The sequence below is a fragment of the Carcharodon carcharias genome, chromosome 16 (assembly GCF_017639515.1).
Source record: "Carcharodon carcharias isolate sCarCar2 chromosome 16, sCarCar2.pri, whole genome shotgun sequence".
Lineage (NCBI taxonomy): Eukaryota > Metazoa > Chordata > Chondrichthyes > Lamniformes > Lamnidae > Carcharodon > Carcharodon carcharias.
Window position 1 is genome coordinate 98,658,016 of NC_054482.1, and position 22,426 is coordinate 98,680,441.

General features: G+C 42.0%; 1 protein-coding gene across 1 annotated transcript in view; it reads left to right on the forward strand.

Annotated features, from left to right (window-relative positions):
- Nucleotides 1–1,182: 1,182 nt before the first annotated feature.
- cnn3a (calponin 3, acidic a) overlaps nucleotides 1,183–22,426 on the forward strand; it is a 70,644-nt gene continuing 49,400 nt past the window's right edge. The window contains exon 1 of the mRNA XM_041208136.1: nucleotides 1,183–1,503. Within this exon, the coding sequence (XP_041064070.1) occupies nucleotides 1,447–1,503 (57 nt within the window). The 5' untranslated portion in view covers nucleotides 1,183–1,446. The remainder of the gene's footprint in view (nucleotides 1,504–22,426) is intronic.

Below are 22,426 nucleotides of genomic sequence, written 5' to 3' on the forward strand. Positions count from 1 at the left end.
ATCTTTCCCAGCATTGTTTTCTCAGCCAATACTCACGACAAAAAATGATTGGTTTATTTTTCTGCACAATTACTTTGTTATTTTGCTTGGCCTGTCAGCAAATGCATTTCATTGTAGTTTCTTGTACATGAGGCATTTGGAGACCTTTCTATAAGTTGAAATGAAACAGTGTACAAATACAATCTTTCCACTATGAAGATATCTCTGCTAATACTTTTTCCAAATGTGATTTTAACCATTTTATGACCTCTAATCCTTTTATCCCATTTTATATGAAAGTAAAGTCAGGATTTTCTCTCGCCATTTATTGTTTTACAAACTTTAAGGAGATTTTCCTTTATCCTCATCTCTCTCTAGGTTGTAGACTGATATTTTAACCTTTTCTCTCCATTCATCCCTAATTCTTATTGGTCTTTTCTGTATACCTCTCAATAAGGACCAATGTCCTCTGTCTGCTGCATGACTTGAATATCGTGCCTTCCTCAAGATTTTGTGACCAACGTGGGACACAGTACTCGAGTAGGTGTCTTATCGAATCACTCTTCAGTTTCTGCAGGGCATATACCCTGAATTGTCCAGTAATAAAATTCAGCATTCCATTTTCAGCAGATTCACTTTCAACATTTATTACAATTAAAATAAATGATATGAAGTTTATCTGGGAATGTTTGATTCAATAAAAAAACTGAACAGGATCCACGCAGGGAAAGCAGATAACCCAGTGGATTTTCTCCGTAGAATAAAACCTGCAGAACCAAAGATCTGCTGGGAATAAGATTGCTAAACAATAAGCTTATTTTCTTCATAGGAGCATCCTGAATTCTGAAGGGGAAAGAAAAAAATCCCTTTAATTCTCCGGGGTGGGTACTGGATTTGCCTGTCCCCACACTCCCAGCCTGGCTCTTAATTATCGCTGGGTTGTAGCAGTAGTCTGTCCCTGGATGCTCAATGGGGTAGACAGGCTATTCTGCCCCTGGTCTCAAAGTACACACACACACAGACTGACTCCCCTCCAGCTTTCTCTCCTCAAGGATCTCCCTGTGGGCGTGGCGGGGTGAGGGTCTTTCAGGGCGAGACAAAGGCTGGGCAGCCGATTGGTCGGGCGGCTGCTCCAATCGCGGGGAGCAGAAGGGGAAGGGGGAGTTAAAGCTGGGGGATTTTGCATTGTACTGGATGAGAGGCAGTGTCTGCGCGAGGAGCAGGGAGGAGAAAGAGAGAGAGAGAGGGGGGGGGCGGGTTTGGAACGTTGGACCAGGAGCCGCGCGATACACGGCGTTCCATCGGGGCGGGTTTGGAACGTTGGACCAGGAGCCACGCGATACACGGCGTTCCATCGGGGCGGGTTTCGAACGTTGGACCAGGAGCAGCGCGATAACACAGCGTTCCATCGGCCGGGCTTCTCGAACGCGCTGTTGCGCTCTCTCGTCCGCTGCATCCATCCACACAATGGCTCACTTCAACAGAGGTCCCGCGTACGGGCTCACCGCCGAAGTGCGAAACAAGGTAAAAAGAAACCGATGCAACCATGCCGGTGGGTCAGTTCAAGATGTGTCCCCTTCCCCGTGCGAACGGCTGTCCTCGAACTTTTTGTTCGTGACGTAGGAAGAATAGTTTCATTCAAAAAAAAATCCCCCTGCTCGCAAAAGATAACGGTCACTTGAAGTAAAATTGGCGTTTTTTTTTCATTATTTAACGAAAATGCAGAACGCTCACCATGGTTTTTTTTGGTATTGTTGCATGTATTAAAGTCAGAACCCAGTGTTTGGTCAGGTTACAATGCCTGCGCATTGTTGGGGAGAAAGCGCTTCTCAGGGTCTCTTCCATTTCCAGTTCCATTGTCTGAAGGCGCCAGGGCCCTTTGATGTTTTCTTTTGCTGCAAATTCCTTGGGGAGTGGAGACCAAATTCGTCGACGTGACTTTTGTCCGTTTTTTTAAACCCCCCCCCCCCCCCCACCCCTTTTTTATTCAGCAAAACCAGAGGAAAGAGTTGGGAGGGAGAGAGAATCCGAGCTGTGGGAGCGTGTGAATAGTGTTGGTGAAGAATGGGGTTGTGTGATTTGAATGAGGAGTTTTGATTTAGTGCTGCTTGCGGGGGAGGGGGGGGGTGTGGGTGGGTGTTGGTGGGAGTGAGGGGTGCATTTGCTGTCGTGTTAATTGAGGGATTCTGCGACTAATTCAGCTTGAAGCCATCGCATGTCAGCATTTTGCTAAAGTTTGGTTTATACAGATTATTTTTAATCATGATCCAGACTTAAATGAGAATTCGATGCAGCAATCCCTGATCTTGAAAATTTAGTCTGCTGCTAGTCTGCAGTCATCTGCTGTTTTTGACATAACTGAGTTAAAATGGATCACAGATAAAAGCTCAGCTTATAAAGCCCAATCCGCATTAGTGGCTGTAATATACAACCACATTGTGCAGTATATTGGTTTTGCAAGTGGTCTATTGATCTTAAGCATTTTGCTTGCAAGCAGTTTTTTTTTTAGGAACAATGAGACAATGAATAGGTAAGTATTTCAGAATTAAAATACTGACACCCCCCCCCCGCTTTTGTTCTACCTTTTTTTATCTTTTTAGATAAATTCCAATTTTTGAAAGTCACGGCATCCTGCAGAACATCTTGGAACTAGTTCATGGCTCCCTGCAAGCGAATCACTCAGCCATGATCGAGGCTGGTCCATAGTGGCTGTTCCATTGGTCCCATTGCTCATTTTATTAACAAGAGCACTGTGATTAGACTTTCTGCTTTCTGTAATGCTGCTTGTTGTGTAAGGGACACTGGGTAATCCATATTTTCTTTAAAGGAAGCACGTGATTCTGAAGTGCCTTTTAACATCTCGAAGCACATCACACCAGAGCAAATTTACCATATAAGGACATCAGAGAAGAGTTTACCACTCCAGCATTTCAACTTGCTCAGATCTAGCAGGATGTTTCAAACCTGGTAGATCATTCCATGTGCTTACTATGCATTTTCCCAAAGATCTGTAATAAATTTACTATTTTCACTGATTTTAATGTCCTCCTAACCAAGTGACCTAACACACGTACACATGCATACTCTTCTGGGTTCTCTTTCTCTGTACCATGAAATACTTTCATATGGATGTGAGTTCCTCAGTTGACTAGACGTCTGTGATGCAGTAGTAATGCCAATGGTGCGGGGTTCAGTTCCCATGTCAGTTGAGGTCTTCCATGAAGGCCCTGCATTCTCAACCTCGCCCCTCACCTGAGGAGTGGTGACCCTCGGGTTAAACTCCGCACCAGCTGTGTCTCTCTGATGAGAGAGCAGCCTGTGGCCCTCTAGGACTACGATGACTTTCGCAGAGACCACTGTCCTGGTACGTGAATTGTATTGGTTCTGCTCGACAGAACTTTTTCTTAGATTTTTATTCCCCCACCCCAAATATTACAGTCTTTATTATGCTATCCTTCCAAAGTCAGGGAAGACTGCGTGAGGCATTAAAAAGAATACTTGGATCTGTGGAAAGTAATTGCACTCCAGTGCATAGCGAGAAAGGGGATACACGTGGGATTGATCACTGACTGTTCTGAATCCTAAGAAATGAGTAAGAATCCCATAAAATGTGCTGGTGATGTCTGATGAATGGTTTAGGAGTAAATTGTCCTTGACTGTTCCAGCCTCTGCTGGAATGGATGGCTCTCATTGAATACTTTTTCAGATGACACTGATAATGTAGGTCACTGAACAAATTGATCCACTTTTTCAATTTTAATCTGGGGAGATGGTGGCGTAGTGTTAAAGCCACTGGACTGGTAATCCATAGGCCCAAGCTCATGCTCTGTGGACATGGGTTCAAATCCCACCATGGAGCGGGTGGAATTTAAATTCAGTAAATAAATCTGGAATATAAAGATCGTCTCTGATGGTGACCATGACAGCTATCATCGATCGTTCCCTAATGTCCTTTAGGGAAGGAAATCTGCCATCCTTAACCTGGTCTGGCTGACATGTGACTCCAGACTCTCAACAATGTGCTTGACCCTTAACTGCCCTCTGAAATGGCCGAGCGAGCCACTCAGTTCAAGGACTTGGCAACATGTTGGGGATAGGCAACAAAACTTGGCCCATGTCCCATGAAAGAATGATGAAAAATGGAGTTGCACTTTTGTAGATTTATATATTAATGAAGGGCAAAATAATTGAGTCAAAGATCCATTACAATAGAATGAGCCCCTGCTTTCAGTCTCGAGTTTGGAAACTGAATAGGCCCCTTCTTTCCTTTTTGAAATGCAGAAAAGTACAAGAGCTCTTGGCTGCAAATGTGCAAGTTCTTAAACCCCTCTTCCTTGTCTCCTCTACCCTCACCTCGAACACCAAGTTTGAGGACCTCACGCACTTCTTCACTATGATTTAAGACCATCTGACCAGCTGCCTCTACCATTTCTGTTCCTTCCCCTAGCCCACCTGGTCAAACCTTCTCCAGGGCACCCCCCAACCCTCTCCCAGCCCTGAACTTGTATTTTTCTGTAGTTTCTCTCCCATCATACCCTCTGCAAGCTCATCCTCCCCATGAGACCCACCTCCTGGGCCGTTGACCAAATTTCAGCTAAACTGCTGACCATCCAACTTCCCTCCCTTGATCTTACATTAGCTGATTGTTGACAGTTCTCCCTCCTTCAGACCTGCTACAAAAAAAAATCTCCCCAAAGAGAATAACTGTTGACCCCTCCATACTTGCAAACTACTGCTCTATCTCCATCCTCTTTTTTTTCCCTCCACAGAAATTTTACATGTGTTATCTCTTCCCAAATCCATGCCTGTCTTTCCCAATTCCATATTTAAATCCTCCAATCAGATTTCCACATCGTTACAGTGCCAAAACGGCTCATGTCAAAATTGCAAATGGCATTCTGTGTGACTGACACAGGTAAGCTATTCCTCCTTAACCCATCTGCAGCCTTTGATTTGCTTGAGTACACAAGAGAATCACCTGCAATGGCTTCTGTTCCCAAATGATCTCTGCCCTTTCCTAATTCCCATCCGCATGTGCCCTTCGACAACATCACCCGAAAGTACAGTTTCTAGATCTATGCTGACAACATCCAGCACTGTTAGCTCCACCTCTCTGGACCTGTCCACTGTCTATGAATTGTTAGGCAGCTTGTCCAACATCCACTACTGGATGGCCAAAATTTCCTGCAACTAAGTAAGGGTACAACAAAGCCATTGTCTTCAGTCTCCATCATAGATTCTGTTCTCTAGCATCCAACTCTATCTCTCTCCCTGGTAACTTTCTGTAGTTGAACCAGCCTGTTTCTAACCTTGGTGTCATCTTTGATTCCAAGATAAAGTTTTGACCACATATCTGTTTTATCACTAAGACTGTCTATTTCCTACTCCATCTGCATCCTGCCTCAGCTCATCTGCTGAAACCCTCTTCCCTGCGTTTGCTACCCCTAGACCTGGCTATTCTCAATGTACTCCTGGTCGGTCTCCCACATTCTACCCTCTGTAAACTTGAGGTCACCCCAAATGAAGATCATGTCTTAACTTGCATTAAGCATGTTTGTGCTCACTGACCTATGTCAACTCCTGATTAAGCAACACCTCATTTGTTTTATTTTTGAAATCTCATTTTTGTTTTGATGTTCCTCTGTGCCCTCGCCCTTCTCTCTATCTTCTGCAACCCTACAACCCTCCTAAAATTCTGTCCTTCTCCAGTTGTGATCTCTTGCACGTGCCCAATTTTAATAGCTGCACCGTTGGTGACCGTGCCTCCAGTTGCCTGGCCCCCTAAGCTCTGGAATTCCCTCCCTAAACCTTTCCAGCTTGCTATCTCTTCTTCCTCTGAGATGCTCCTTAAAACCAAGCTTTTTTGTCATCTGCCCTGACATCTCTATGAGGCTCTGTAGCGCATTGTGTTTGATAACATTGCTGTGAAGCACTCTTTGCTATAAAGGTCTTATGTAAGTGTTGCAAGATGTGACATAACATGAGATCAGGGTGCTGCAGGTAGCTGCCATCTTCTGATCAAGATTTGAATGCTTCGTGTCAATCATTGTATGAAGACCCTTTTTTAAAAAAGGTACTTAATATATTAATCTGTTAACTGTTCTGTTGAAGAGTCATACGGACTCGAAACGTTAACTGTGTTCCTCTCCGCAGATGCTGTCAGCCCTGCTGAGTTTTTCCACTTATTTTTGTTTTTGTTTTGGATTTCCAGCATCTGCAGTTTTTTGATTTTTACTTAATATATTACCATTTTGAGACCAAAGTCTGAAGCAACATTGGTGAGATAAGAGATTGAAAGCTTAATACATTTGTGTGAATTTTAAAGCCCTGTTTTAATACGTGCGTGAAAGCCAGCAGTAGGGAAAGATAACATTGTCGATGCTATATTCCAAAATTAAGCTAGTGGTGTAACAAGAACCAAATATTTCTTTAAAAGTAGTATTCCGAATGATGGTTTTCAGATCAGCTTAGTTTTTTTGGTGGGGGATGGGGCTGGTGGGTTGTGGGGAAGAAGCAGCCCCTCCAAAATGGTTCCTAAACTCCTGCTGTTGCCACTAAATGTTCTCTTCAGGTCTATTAGCAGTAAAGCTAGAACGAAAACAAAAATACCTGGAAAAACTCAGCAGGTCTGACAGCATCTGCGGAGAGGGATACAGTTGACGTTTGGAGTCCGTATGACTCTTCATCAGAACTAAGAAATATAGAAATGAGGTGAAGTATAAGCTGGCAGAAGTGGGTGGGAGAGGTAGAGCTCGATAGAGGGCCAGTGATAGGTGGAGGCCAAGAAGAGACTGTCAAAGATGTCGTAGACAAAAGGACAAAGGGGTGTTGACGGTAGTAGTAAAGCTATACTGTGCAAGGACTTAGACGGTGCAGTAAGGTGACTGTTTCCCTCCCAACTTGTGCCTAGGCTCAGTTCTACTTTAGCACACTGTTTGGGTGTGTGCTCACTATTTTTACACCTCTGCTAAAAATAGATAAAAGTGGCAGACCTGTCTAGAGGTACCGGAGGTATAAAAGGGGGAGAGTGTACCACCCAGCCTCAAGTCTCTAAGTGGTGACTTATTTGGTTAGGCAAGCGGGAAGCTTATTTCATCCGGCTTCGCAAAATGCATTCCGCTACTACACTCCTCCCATGGTCATAAAAAGAACTGAAATCTGTTGATTGAAGCTTGTACAAAATCTCCAGGATTTTCTTTGTTTATACAGCCTGGCTTCCACTAATTAGAACTTGGTTGGGCTCACGTACTTTCAGCTCCGTCGTTGCTGCATGGAGTTTTTGCATTCCTTCTTGTTATGTATTTGTGATTTCAAAAATGTTAGATTCCCAGGGTTTAACCCACTGGGGCAAAGTGCAGCTCTAGTTTTGAAAGATTAGAATTTAAGAGGCTGTGTTGCCTTGCTAGACTCTCTCCATTATGTTGTCAAATGTTACTGATGTTATGGCAATATTTGTCTTGAGTTTATGCAGCTGCCATCTTCAGCCAGTTGAGAAATCCCATCCCACTTATCCAGCAATGTGGAAAGATCAATTGTGAAGCGTGGGTGTCAAATTCGCTTGTAGGCCTTTTTGTCACTTGTGATTCTTGAGTTGCGTTGCGTACAGAGTGCAAAGAAAGTAAGTTGGTTGTGTTATGCCAAAAATACAGTGAACTGCAAACATCTATCAAGAACTCACGCACCGATTTTAAGGATGTACTTGGCTGTTTACAGCTGCTTTTCCAAAATGTTTTTTGGGTCGTATTCCTGTGTACCTAAACTGTTCGAAGGGTTGTAATAGTTATGCTGATAAATAACTCAAAAAGACAATGCTTTCGTTTATTTGTAATCTCCCTGGGTGGAATGGAGGAGGTGGGACTTTGAAGGGTGCTCTCTTTACTTATCAAGCTACTGATTATCACCTAGTAAAACCTTTAGTAATTACTAAATTACACTGAACAATGGCCTCATTCATAATGACAGCAGATATCAGCAAATAAACTTGCATCCATTTCTGAAGACCAGAGGAGACTAAAGTCACTGAACTTTACAGCACATGATAAAAATGTACACTCTGTTTGAGCTGTGAACACTGTGTTACTTCTTCAGGGTGTAATGAAGAATGCAGAGTAGCACTGAGCTACTGAAAAACAGATTAAGCTTGCATCTGCTTTGGTTTTACTAATTATTAATTTAAAATGGCTGATGTACAATATTTATAGTTTGCCTTTCAAAGTATGAGCTTTGTACTAAAAATTGCTGCTTCTGCCCCCACACTTTTTTTTATATATACACATGTACTTCAGGGGGATGGAAGCATTGTGATAATTTTACTGGGCTAGTAATCCAGAGTTCCAGACTCTGGAGACATGAGTTCAACACCTACAGCAGCTGGGGGAATTCATATTTAATTAATAAATCTGAAATGAAATGCTGGTCTCATTAATGGTGATCATGGAGATACTGGATTGTTATATAAGCCCATCTGGTTCACTAATGTCCTCCGGGGGAGGAAAACTGGTCTACCCTGGTCTGGCTACATGTGGCTCCAAACCCTCAGTAACCTGGTTGACTCTTAACTGCCTTTAGTAAGCTACTCAGTTGTTTCAAATTGCCACAACAAAGCTGAATAAGAATAAAATTGGATGGACCGTGGCATCAACCTAGGCAGAACTCTCTCCTTAACAGCATTGTGGGTGTATCTACACTACATGGACTGCAGTCCAAGAAGGTGGCTCGCTATTACCACTTTGAGGGCAATTAAGGATGGGCAACGAATGTTGGCCTAGCCAGAAATGCTCCCATCCCAAGAACACATTTTTAAAAAAAAATTGACATGTTAGATTGCCAGAATTACACTGTACTTTGATGAAAAATATATCTTGAGTTGCAATCGTCAGTGTGCATAAAGTTGCTTGTTTTCAGCATTGTATTAACTTCAGTTTGAAATGCAAGCCTATTGTATATTAAAATTGGCGAGTAGGTCATAAAATTTCACTTCGCAAGGCATTGCAATGATTCGTCCTATCCCAGTAAGAACCTTTTGTTATAATCGGATCATTCTTTAGCAACAAAAGGCATAACAGGCAGGATAATTTTTTTAAAAATGTCATGTGACAATCATTATAACAGCAACTATTCATTTAAGAGGTAACTTCCATAAAACACGTCAAGTCTGCACGTCAGTTGTAAGCACTGGCTGCCAGGTGTTAGTGAAGCATCCAGTGTATGGTTCGGTGAGCAGCCTTGCTGGTGCTGATTAATCTACTAGTTAAATGTTAACATTTCTATCTAAGGCACAAGTCTGGCACCCTAGCTTGATCTGCAAGTTTATTTTTTTTTTGATTCTACTCACACATGGGAGCCACAAAACCCAGAAAATGGCTTTGAGGTGCTATAGTCCTTTGGCCAGTTGGGTGTGTTTCATTATAAACTGATCTCTGTTCCAGCCCTAACAGTTTGTTGTGGAGAACAGAAGAAATCCATCCAATATTTCAATGACCAATTATTTCAATTTTCAATTTCATTACCAGTCCCTTTTGTCTTGGGTCCATGACGTCTTTGTCAAATTTCTTTGAGCCCCCACATATCCCTGACCTTCTATTTTGCTCCACCACCCCTCTTCAACAGTATAAAGCCCCTCACATTTCTGAAGAGGGGTCAGACAGATTTGAAACGTTAACTCTGTTTCTCTCTCCACAGATGCTGCCAAATCTGTTAAGTATTTCCAGCATTTTCTGTTTTTATTTCAACTTGGGAGCCCAAAAAGTGGGTTTCATGTAAATTGGCATTTTAGAATTCGGGAATACAGTGGCAATTGGGTGTAGAATGGTGTATGTTTCAATTTTTTTTTCTCAATGGAATATTTGTAACTTCTCCCTGGATTACAGCATCAAGACTCAATTGGTTAATTTTGTTGATTTATAACTCTTTAACCATAATATTTATTTGTCAAAATGGTGCTGAGGTTAGTCCTCTGAATGTTCGGATGTTCTAAAAGTAGATCCATTTCAGCAAGCTGGATGACTTGAGGCTATTCATGCATTCATGGTTTTGGAATGGACAATGTACATGGTTGGCTGACCTAAGAGGCAAACAAAACAAATGACAGTGGGGTAAAGATGGTTGATTAAGTGTCACTTCTGAAGCCAGATGCCATAAAAAAGAATATGTCCTTGTGGGCAAATTTAAACTTTGATATATTTGTACTTCTGGTACACAACAGAACTATGGCATCACCTTTTTAATGCTTTGTATTGTCAGGTTATGCAATTAAGTTCTTATTTAACATAAGCTCCTTTTTTAAAAAATGAGTTTTGAGACAACAGAGAGCAGCTTTTATTGCAGTTGCCCTCCAGTTCATTTGGTGTGTATACTTCATTGATTCAGCTCTGAGTAGAGAACAAACAATGGTGACACTTGAACGTACATGATATGTGTTGCACATTATTATATAGTCCATCCACATAGATCATTAATGTCTAGGGAACCTTTTGCAGTTAGAATGCTAGCTATTTGTCATTTTTTCCCCCTTGCCCCCAATACACAAACACACAACTAGCTTTCTGCTGTGGATAAAATGTTTTTTGGATGTGTGAAGTTTAGTCAGTGAAGTGTTGAGGGGGGAAAAAACATTTTAGGACAAAGTGACCCGAGTAGGAAGTGCTTGAATGGCTTTTTTAAAAAAAAGATATAATTTTGTCTTCCTTGTCTCCTTTTATCATAAGGGTGTCTCCGTCATATTCATTTCAAGTATGTGCTGCCTGAAGGTGGGTCATAGGCTCTTTTTTGGCAGCCTTTGGTATTGGTGGTTTGTCACTGTCTTCCACTCTCTGGAACAGGGGAAAGAAGCAGCTCCCAGGTCTACCTCAGTCGGAATGGGAAGTGAATCCAAGTGTGTGTGTGCGCACATGCATGTCTGTCCTGTATTTAAGCTCTGCTATTAAATTTCCAAGCAACTTTCACGTCTTTTCCTACGGTCATGTCATGATGAACCACTTTAAGAGTAAAGAAAAGACTTTGCTAAAATAATCCAAATGCCAGATGATGGGAATGTATTTGACGTTAGTAAAGGTATTGAACTAAATCTGTATGGCACCATGGGGAGAACTGTGAAATTTCCAGAGGGTTCTGCCATCAGCAGACTGGAAGAATATCGTATTGCAGATGTTGCTAAGAGACACTCCATTCTCTCGACATTCTGCACCATGATATTGGCTGCGGAAGTCGGGAATGGTCCAATTAAAGGGAGGAAAAAAACAAAACTTGGAAATCCTTGAATGAGTAATTAAGTGTGCAATAGAAACAAGAAGTTCAGAAACTCACTGGTTTAAACAAAACCTGAAAATATTACTCCAATTAGCCGAGGGGAAAGTCACTGTTTTGACTCTTGTGAAATTTAAATCACCTGGGCAAAGGAGTGATCTTTTAAACTTTGACATTTTCCCCCACTAAATAGTGAATAGATGGTAACAGTATTAGAAGCAGGAGTTTCATTTCTAGTATTCTAGAATATTCCATTACTCTAATGTAAAATAGGTGGTGCCTATATTTTGTAGCGGGAGTGTCAGGCCTGTTTTTTTTCGTATTGTTTGAGGTAGCAGCCTAACTTGAATTTTCTGACCACCTTTTTACAGTTAATTTAACAAAAAGAACTTGAACTGAAACTCAAAAAGAACACTTATTATTGAAGTATGCAGTGTTTGACACAGTATGACTGCCTGGCATCGAAGGTAAGTTGAGAGATGAGAACCAGATGCCTCACTGAATTTCGTTCATCCAAGTCTGTAACTTGTGCTTTTCATAAAACATCCTGAGTTGAATTGGGCTAGAAAGCTAATTGGAGGAAAAAAAAAGTCAGTGAACTGCACTTGTGGTTCTAGTGCTTTTAGAATATCTGTGGTAATTATAAAATCAAGTCAGGATTTGCAAGCCCCTTGGTATTCAGCGCCTCAACCCTGCTCCGTCATTCAATAAGATCACGTCTGATCTGATTATAGCCTTAAACCCACTTTCCTGCTGGGTCCCCATAACCTTTGCCTGTGCTAGAATTGCTATGTACTCAAATAATGGGGATTAAAATTTTATAAACTGGATCCTCTCTCGGGCTTATGTGCTGCCAGAGACGCTGCTTGTTAGGATGTTGCCATTATTCCTCAAGGGATTATACTGCTACACTTGTTTACTTTTTTTGGTGTGTTCCAGGAAATGGGATAAAACTCTACAGGTGCACAATGTCACCTGTAGAACTTGCATACCATTAAAAAATACCAACCTAGTCCTTCATCTCTATATAGAGACATAGCATGCAGAAGTTAGGGAATACGGTGGAACTTGTTTAAGAGTTTTAAGTTGGGTTGCAGTTTGAGTACTGCCTCTTAGTCCCGCAGGATTGAGGATGACTTGCTTCCACTCTGGTTCGATGGCTTAGAACCATAGAAAAGTTATGGTGTAGAAACCATTCAACCCATTGTATCTGTGCTGGCTAAAAGAGAATTTTAAAAAAAACTAGCTGCCCATTCTAATCCCACCTTCTAGCACCCAGCCCGTAGCCTTGCAGGTTACAGCACTTCAGGTGCAGATCCTGTTGAAGATTTCTGCCTCCACCACCAAACCAGGCTGCAAATTCTAAACACCCACCACCCTCTGGGTGAAGTTTTTCCTCATGTCCCCTCTAATCCCTCTACCAATCACCTTAAATCTGTGCCCCCTGCTAATTGACATCTCCAGTAGGGGAAATGGGTCATCCCTGACTACTCTATCTAGGCCCCTCATCTTGTACACCTCAATCAGGTCACTCCTCTACCTCCTCAGTTCCAAGGAAAACAACCCCAGCCTATCCAATCTTATAGCTGCAGTTTTCAAGCTCGGGCAACATGCTTGTAAATTTCCTCTGTGCTCTCTACAGAAAGGACATAATTACTCTGGAATGTGGTGACCGGAACTGTGTACACAATTCCAGCTGTGGCCTGACCTAAGCAGTGTTTTATACAGTTCCAGCACTAAGCCCCTGCTTTTGTATTCTGTATCTCGCCCGATAAAGGAAAGTATTTGAGATGGTGTAGTACAATATGTGAGCTGCATACAGCTATATGTGGGCAGGTGGTGAGTGAAGAGTCGGGTAGGTGGGGTGTTTGGAGGTTTATGCACTCCCTTTGGCAGCTTGACTTAATCCCTGCACGTACTTGACTAAGTCTCTGTGTGCTTGGTGCCTTCCCAAATGTACCTTCCATTTTGGCCAGTGACAAGCCAGGGTCTCCCACAAACCAGCAGGGATGTTTGACCTCTTTATTGATGCTTTGTGGACGTCCCTAAAGTGTTTCTGATGTCCTCCTGGGAGTCTCCTGCTCTGACCGAGTTCCGAGTAGGGCAGTTACTTCAGGAGTCTGGTGTCAGACATACAAATGATATGTCCTGTCCAGTGGAGCTGTTTTAGAGTAACTAGCTTCTTTTGGCTGGGCTGGTTGGTTTGGGGGAGGGTGCTGCTGCTGTTGAACTGCCTTTTTAGCACTGGATTTGAGGGAATCTGGTGCCTGGTGCAGGCACCTCTGGTTGTACTACTTCAGTGCATGGAGGTACCTCCTGTAGGTTGTCAAGTCTGAAGCATATGGGATCGTGGGGTCACTGCTGCCGGGTAAACCATGATCTTCGTCTCCAATTTGAGATCCGGGACTTGGGGTACTCTTCTTCAGTTGACCGAAGGCTGGACTGGCACACTGGAAGCATTTCATCATCTCTGTCTGAATTCATTGAGAGGAGGCTCCCGAGATATGGAAAATGATCCACATTTTCAAGGACCTTGCCATTGATCCTTAATCTGCAGTGTGGGGTGAGGTGTTTTGCTGTGGGAGCTGATTGGAAGAGTACCTTAATTTTCTGGTGCTTAGTGAAAGGCTGATTTTTCTCATATGCTTTGGAGGAGTCGACATCAATGACCTGGAGCCCAGTTTGAGTGAGTGCAAATCTGCACACTGAAGCTCTATGAATGAGGTTGGAACAATTTTTGGTTTTGGATTGAATGTTGAATATTTTCCTGTCTGTTCTGTAGATTATCTCTGTCTGTTGGGAATTTGCTGGAGATGTGGTGCAGTATTGTGGTGAGGAAAGTGGAGAAAAGTGTTGGTGCAATGATGAGAGCTTGGGTTAGGCTGCAGTTTGAATACTGTGTATGGTTTTAAGGCAGCCTGTCATGAATATAAAAGTAATGGAAAAATAAATTCACCCAATATTTTCAGAGATGAGGGATTAGTTATGAAGACACTTGAAGATGGGACTTATTCACTTGTTCAGTCTCTGTAAGATCCCGGAACATTTCGTCACCTTTGAAAACTGCTGTGCATCTTTCTCAAAACTGCATGCTCCAATCCCTCCAGTCCAGCTCTGCCCAGCTCACACTGGTTATGAAAATGTCATTCTGTGACTATGGTGTTTTATTTTTCCTCATCCTCTCTGTAGAAAGCTGTATCATTTATTACGAGAACCTGTTCCACCAGCTTCCCTCCCCCTCCTTTGGTCCATTTTGTGAAACTGCAATGTCTGGATTCCATCCCATCATATCTGAGAACAGCTAGTACTTTGGCAACAATCATCCATCTTTCGTCACAGCATGGAAGTCTGAGCAGCTCTAAGGATTTATTCTCTTCCCATTCCTCTCTATGCATGGTGGCAGTTATTTGGAGGCTTGAGACCAGTTTTCACAGATGGTATGTGCTGCTGCCATCCAGCTCTAGCCCTCTGGAACAAGCTGGTTAGCATCATGTCGTGGATAAGTCACCAACCCAAAATGGCGAAGACAATGGCGAAGTAATTGTCTTCAGCCCCTGTCACAAGCTCTGACGTCTTGCTACTGTTGAGTAGGCAGATTGACAATGAATGAGAGGAGGTGGAAATTATTTTCAAGATGGCATGAGCTCCATGTTTTTTGAGCAGTAAAGTTAAAATACACCGGATGTAGTTTTACAAGAGAAGGTGGCAAATCAAAGCCTATATTAATGAATCTGAAAATATTTCAAGGGCTGGGAATCTTCTTTTAAATGGGGCTTGAAATTGATTGGGCAGCTTCTGGGCTAGAATTTTATTTGCATGAGTAGAAATACAACATATGAAATGCATAGAAGTACCTCATACAACTCTTTTGTTGTCTTCTGCAATTCCTTAGATAAGTTGTAAAGGAGAATTGAATTTAAAAGAAAAACACAGCCAGAATACAGAGGTTTAAATGAGAGTTAAATAAACCAGAGCAACATGAGATGTCAAACTTCAGAAAAGAGTAGCTGTATAGTTCGGAAATATGTATCAGAGTCCATTAAGTTTTCCCAGGGTCAGAATGGGGTGGTTACTGTAAAATGCATATTATGTAGCCTGTCTTGCTTCAGTAATGAGGCTGTAACCGTATATCACTATTTCATCCCCCCCCTCCCCCCCCCAAAAAAAAAACGCCAAGCAGTAGGATAGGCAAAAATTTCATCTAGATTTCAGGCTGTAATTCAAATAAACTTTGAAACAGGCACTTCCTCCTATATCTCCAGGTAGGGTTCTGTATTTTACATAACACTTGTCAGAGATCGATAACAGAAACATTGCTACCACATCAATAACCTGTTGGCCACTTGTTTGTATGCTGATCATCTTGGCCTTCTAAGATCTAAAATGGCACGCTGAGTATAGTTCAGTTACATACTGGTTTAAAAAATTCTTAATAATTTGATACATTTTGCTAACTTGTAAAAATGATTTCATTTGTATTTCCCTTAAGAGTTTAAGGAGGAAAAAATGCCAAGCTATTTTTTTATTAAAAAAAAAACCTGATCTAAACGTGTTAACCAAGATTTCGCTTTCGGCCCCCTCTCTTAATCTCTCCTTTCTGAGCCCAATGTTTTCTTCTAAGATGAAAGCAAAATCCTGTGGATGCTGGAAATCTGAAATAAAGACGAAAAGAAATGCTGGAAAACTCAGCAGCTCTGGCAGCATTGGTGGAGAGAGAAACAGTTAACGTTTCGAGACCGTATGACTCTCTCTTCCTGAAGAAGAGTCGTATGGACTCTAAACATTAACTCAGTTTCGCTCTCAGCGGATGTTTGCAGTGCTGCTGAGTTTTACCAGCATTTTTTTTTTGTTTTTACTCCAATATTTTCTTCCATAGGCTACTCTGAAATACTTTTTCCAATAAAAATATTGTATAAATGGAAACTCTTATATTTTCACTTCTGCATTTATGTAGAATAATGCAGAAAATGCATGATCTAGGAGCACTCTAATCTGTTGCAAGAAATATGAAGAAAAATGTGCATCTGTATGGTAGCACTTTCTCACTAATTCAGGATCCCAAAGCATTTCACAGCTAATTAATTACTTTTGAAGTGTGATCTTGTTAGGTAGCCAAATGTGAGTGCCAACATACACATAGCGAAGTCTCTCGGACAGCAAATTAAACAAACATGGAAGTTAATCTGCTGTGGTGGCTGAGGGATGAACGTTGGTTTGGACATTACCAAGAACATGTTGCTATGTTTTTTTTTGTTGAAAAATTTCCATGTGATCTTTAACATTCATTGAACAGGGTTAAAAAGCCTCTGGCATAAACGCATGCGAAGGATGGCACCTCCTTAGAATGCAGCATTTTCTCCCTGTGCTGCATTGTAGTGCCAGTATAGATTGTGCTCAAGCCCTTGGAACACAAGCCTTCTGACTCAAAGCGCCACTAACTAAATCAAACCCTCTAAGGCGAGGATTGAGAATTGTGATGCTTTTGCATAACCATTTCAATGACCGGGATGTGCTTAGAAGTTTTTGAAGTAATTTGAAACCTTTTATTAAATTTAATATATTAATGCAAAAGATCTGGTCTTTTGTTAGTTTTAGGCTCTTTGCTGCATCACATCATAGGAATTGAGAAATTTTAACAGCCTATTGAGAATACCCTGACTTGCTGCTCGCTTTAAATTTGGTTTCCAAAGTGAGTTCTAGCTCCAAATTAAAAGAGTGAAGTAAATAACCAAACAGTTTGTGGTTGTTTCTATTTCTACCATACAAGATGCACTTTGGGAGTGACTGTACGGATTTAGTTTAAATGGAGCTTTTGTCATTTTTAGTGTTGAATTCATAGTTCAGTTCTTTAGCTGCACAGAGAAAAGGCGTGGGCCGTTCTATGCATTATGTAAACAAAATGACTATATCTCACTTTTCACAAGCCATTGCATGTATTTTGCATTCAACTACGTATTATTATGTCGGGTTTCTTGTGCGGCTGTCATGTTTTGTATACGGGAGAAATGTGAGTGTCTGAATTTAACTGTTCCCATGATCAGGACTTTTGTGGTAGCACATGTTTAACATATCCACATTCTAACTTCAGGAGCGTGCTTGTATTTGTCTATGTTTCCCTGAGTTGCTATTCAATAGCTTCTTCTGTAATGCAGTTTAGTACTAAGATAGGTCAGTTACTATGGAGCACTTTTTTTAGGGATGGTTGTTAGCTCATAGCGTTCCTGCTTCTGAGGGTAAGAACAGCACGTGTACACCTTTTGTAATTTGTGATTCACGTTTCCGGGTATGGATTATTGAGATAACGTTAATAGACATGCAAGGACAAATGGAGTTCAGATTGATGGACTGCCTTTGGGGAGAGTTTCTCATATTTGCTATTTGAGTGATTCAACTTCAAATGGACTAAAGCAGCCTTTAACCTATCAAGTTAGCGGAAGCTCTGGACCATTCACTCCCAATTATTCTGTAATGACTAATGACTTCTCCATCTCAGCACAAACAAAAACAATTCTACGTTATCCCAATGCTAATCAAGACATCTGGTGGCAGGCTCTTTGCCTTGGACATACGCCAGACACTCTGCAAGAAACCATTCTAATAACATGTCTGAAGAACTATTTGAGAGAGAGTGGAAAAATTTACTTCAGCTGTCAGCGTGACCTACAAAGGTAACACTGTCTGGAGATTCAACCTTTCTATGTAGTATTTTAAACCCATGCCGTCAGTCTTTTGGCAACACTGGAAAGTAGGTACTTTGTTCTGTAGCACTTCAATGGAAGGCTTATGGCCATTTAGAAAGCTGCTGGAGATGTATTAAATTTCCAATGTTAAATTGCATTTGTTCTGTTTTTGTAATCTTATGGGGTATGTGTGTTTTTCTTTAAGCACCCTGCCTCTGTACTACAAAATGCTGTGCAATATTGTTAAGGCAGCTTTTTACATCAAATTCCAATAAACAATGTGAACTGTGCATTTTTTTTAAACTTAATTATCTCAACTAACTTATTCTCTCCTCTCCTAAAGATGCCAGCTTCTAGTGTCCAGCAATGTGCCCCATTCCCAGGTGGCCATCATTTACCTATGAGCCTTCATAGTGAGTCCCAGAGGACTGTTGGAAGTGCAACTATCATACCTGATCTGGTTCCATGTTCTCAAGTGTACAGTTCCAGCAGTGTCTTGAGTGCCGACATAATCTGCTCTTTTATTCTGGATTTTAAGGTTTTAATTTGATTGTGCTGTTCTGCAGCATCAGTTAGCATATTCTGGGAAGGAAATCTGCCACCCTAGCCTGGTCTGGTTTACATGGGAGTCCAAGCTCACAGCAGTGTGGTTGACTCTTAACTGCCCTCTGAAATGGCCTAGCAAGCCATTCAGTTCAAGGGCAATTAAGGATGGGCAGCAGATGCTGGCCTTGCCAGTGATGCCCACATCCCATGAAAGAATAAAGGAAAAATGTGGCATACATAAAATCAGAATGACTGGAGGTTCCTGTCCTGTCCGTCACTATCTACTCTGCTTGACTTTTCACTTGGAAATCTTCACGCTGGATTTCACTCCCACTTTGATTCTTTAATGGGGATCTTAATCTTGGCCCTAAGCAGGATGCAACCTCCTAAGTAGTCTGTGGAAAAAATGTGCGACATGTATTGGTTTATCCGTAGAATGCATGGAAAGAAACTTGATGAGACAAGACAGGTATGAATAGAAATGCTGGTGCATTCTCTATTTTAGCATGCTGGCTTTGCATGTTTGAAATTATATTTATGGAGGCATGGTCTTAACATGCAGGTACGCCTGCAAGATTTAAGGCTGGAAATACAACATTTGCTCCTGAAAGGACACCATTGCATCTTTTAGGGAACTCTAGATTAGATTAACTATTTAAAGCAGAGATACAGGGATAAAGGGTGAAAGACAGGCAGTGGAGTGCTTTCTAAATTGTTGTACTAGAGTTGGCACAGGCACAGTTGAGCCAAATTGCTGCCCTCTATACTGTAGAATTGTGTGGGTTATGTGATGGCTTGTTCATCATGCTTCGTATTTTTTTTTTTGTCTGTCCAGAACAGTCCACAACCATGTATTGCATGAAGCCTGCAGAAACCTGCAAAACATTTTGTGGTGAAATTAGCATCTGTATTGCAACAATACTTCTTTAAGTCCCCATCCAATACCGTTTCATCCATCTCATGCCATACCCAGCCCATTCCTTTTCATATACCCCCATCCTGCACCCCCAAACCACACTCCTTATGCCATCCCTCATTCTGTCCCTTCCATGCCAGTGCATCACCATCCCTATCTCCCATTACTGTATCTTCTGTGCTTTTTTTTTCCACCCACCCTAATCCCTCTAGCCCAAAGGTAACTGTTGTTGGGCTTTCCCTTGTCTCCCAACCAGCAAAACTATGATGAGATTTAATATCTGTTACTTGGGCCTGAATCTCCTGGTCGGCCTGCGGGGGCAGGCCCTGCTTGCTGATGTGTGAAATGATGCGTGGTGATGTTGGGCATGCGTCCCAAAGTCATCGCGCATCAATCAGGTCTTCAGTTCGGAGGGCACGCACCGGAGTCGGCTGCGTGCCTGCCGAACTATCAAAGGCCTGTTAAGGCCATTTAACAACTAATTAAACTAATTGTCTGGGCCGCCCGTCCAACCTTGAGGTTCTCCCCTTGCAGAAATGACATTAGTTACAATAAAGAGGAGTGTACAGGTCCAGGAATGGTCAGCTTTCCTGTTAACTGTATTTCTCTCCACTTTATACCTATGCCCCACTCCATTTTGAGGTACCACAGGATACTCTGCTACTTTGGAGGCACACATAATCATCTCCATGGGTGGTTCAGTAAAACTTGGCTTTTTCCAACATTTTCAATTTCTATTCATTCATGGGATGTGGGCTTCACTGGCTGGGCCAGTATTTATTGCCCATCCCTAGTTGTCCTTCTAGATGGTAGTGACCATGGGTTTGAAAGGTGCTGTTGAAGGAGCCTTAGTGAATTCTTGCAGTGCATCTTGTAGATGGGTACACACTGCTGCTACTGTGTGTTGGTGGTATAGGGAGTGAATGTTTGTGGATGTGGTGCCAATCAAGTGGGCTGCTTTGTCCTGGATGGTGTTGAGCTGCTTGTTTTGTGGGAGCTGCACTCATCCAGGCAAGGGGAGAGTATTCTATCACACTCCTGACTTGTGACTTGTAGGTGGACAGGCTTTGGGGAGTCAGGTCAGGAGGTGGGTTACTCATTGCACTATTCCTATCCTCTGAGCTGCTCTTGTAGCCACAATATTTATATGGCTAGTCCAGTTCAGTTTCTGGATGCCCCAGGATACTGATATTGGGAAATTAGGCGATGGTAATGCCATTGAACATTAAGGGGCAATGGTTGGATTCTCTCTTGTTGGAGATGGTCATTGCCTGGCACTTGTGTGATGCGAATGTTACTTGCCACATGTCAGCCCAAGCCTGGATAATGTCCAGGTCTTGCTGCATTTGGACATAGACTGCTTCAGTATCTGAGGAGTTGCGAGTGGTGCTGAACATTGTGCAGTCATCAGTGAACATGCTCACTTCTGACCACCTGATGGAAGGAAGGTCATTAATGAAGCAGCTGAAGATGGTTGGGCCTAGGACATCACCCTGAGGAATTTCTGCAGTGATGTCCTGGAGCTGAGATGACTGACCTCCAACAATCACAACCGTCTTCCTTTTGTGCTAGGTATGACTCCAATCAGTGGAGAGTTCCCCTCCCTGATTCCCATTGACTCCAGTTTTGCTAGGGTTCCTTGATGCCACACTCTGTCAAATGTGGCCTTGATGTCAAAGGCATTCACTCTCACCTCGCCTCTAGAAGTTCAGCTATTTTGTCCATGTTTGAACCAAGGATGTAATGAGGTCCAGAACTGAGTGGCCCTGGCAGAACCCAAACTGGGCATCAGTGAACCGGTTATTGCTAAGCAAATGCAGCTTGACAGAACTGTTGATGGCCCCTTCCATTACTTTACTGATGATGGAGAGTTGACTGATGGGGAGGTAATTGGCCAGGTTGGATTTGTCCTGCTTCTTGTGTGCAGGGCATACCTGGCAATTTCTACATAGCTGGGTAGATGCCAGTATTGGAACTGTACTGGAACAGCTTGGCTAGGGGCACGGCAAATTCTGGAGCATAAGTCTTCAGTGCTATTGCCGGAATATTGTTAATGTTGAATATTGTCAGGGCCGATAGTCTTGCCATGTCCAGTGCCTTCAGCCTAAGACTGCAATAAAATTTAAAGTTGGTTAGAAAAATAAACTTTGTTGAGGATCGTTGCAGGTCCTAGAATTAATTGATGGTACGACATACCATCTGGCTTTTTCAGAACTGTGTAGCGCAGGCAATGTGTCAGTAGCTTCAGTAAAAGAGCTTGGAGCAAAAATTCTTCCTCTTGCCATTTTCTGCCTGTGTAAAAATGCTCTCTGGTTATGTGCATTAACCATTATTAATGTGTATTATAAATATTTAAATATGACATGGAGCCTCAAGGAATCGTGGAAGACTTGCTCATTCCTGTGTAGACTTTTCCAAAGTTTTTCCCAAGATCAGGAAAACCGAACTATTTTCAGTTCGAGAGAGTCCAAGTGAAACAATCAGTTTAGGAAACTTAATCACCACCACCACCCCCCCACCCCAACTGATAGTTATGGTACACTGGATGAAATTATTGATATTTATAAATAGTGTTTTTTTACATGATTTGCCACTTCTCTGTAATAATTAAAGTGCTGGAATTGCACAAGTCTTATTTTCTGTTTTTACTTCTCCCTGTGGCTTCTTTCACATTCTTATTGTGAAGGCCACTTTTCACAAGCTCAGACGGCTGAAAGGGGAAGGAAGGGACAGAATAAAATGGGCTCATATCCAGGACTCCAGAGTAAATCGGACTAAATTTTTCCATTGTGAGCTCATGAGAAAAATCCCTTTTCACTCAATTTGTGCAATTTTTAATATTAACTTTTTTCACATGTCGTATTCCCAGCACCATTCTATCCTGCAGCCATTGTCAGAAAAGAAGAGAAGCTACTTTGTGAAAAATCACATATGGAAAATATAGTCTTGGAAAGATTCACGTTAATATTCCAGAGGCATTAGTCATCGAGATGCGAATACAAACGTTTATTACCCAAAAATCTGGCAAGCGTAAATTGCACATTCTTTACAAAGCTGCTTG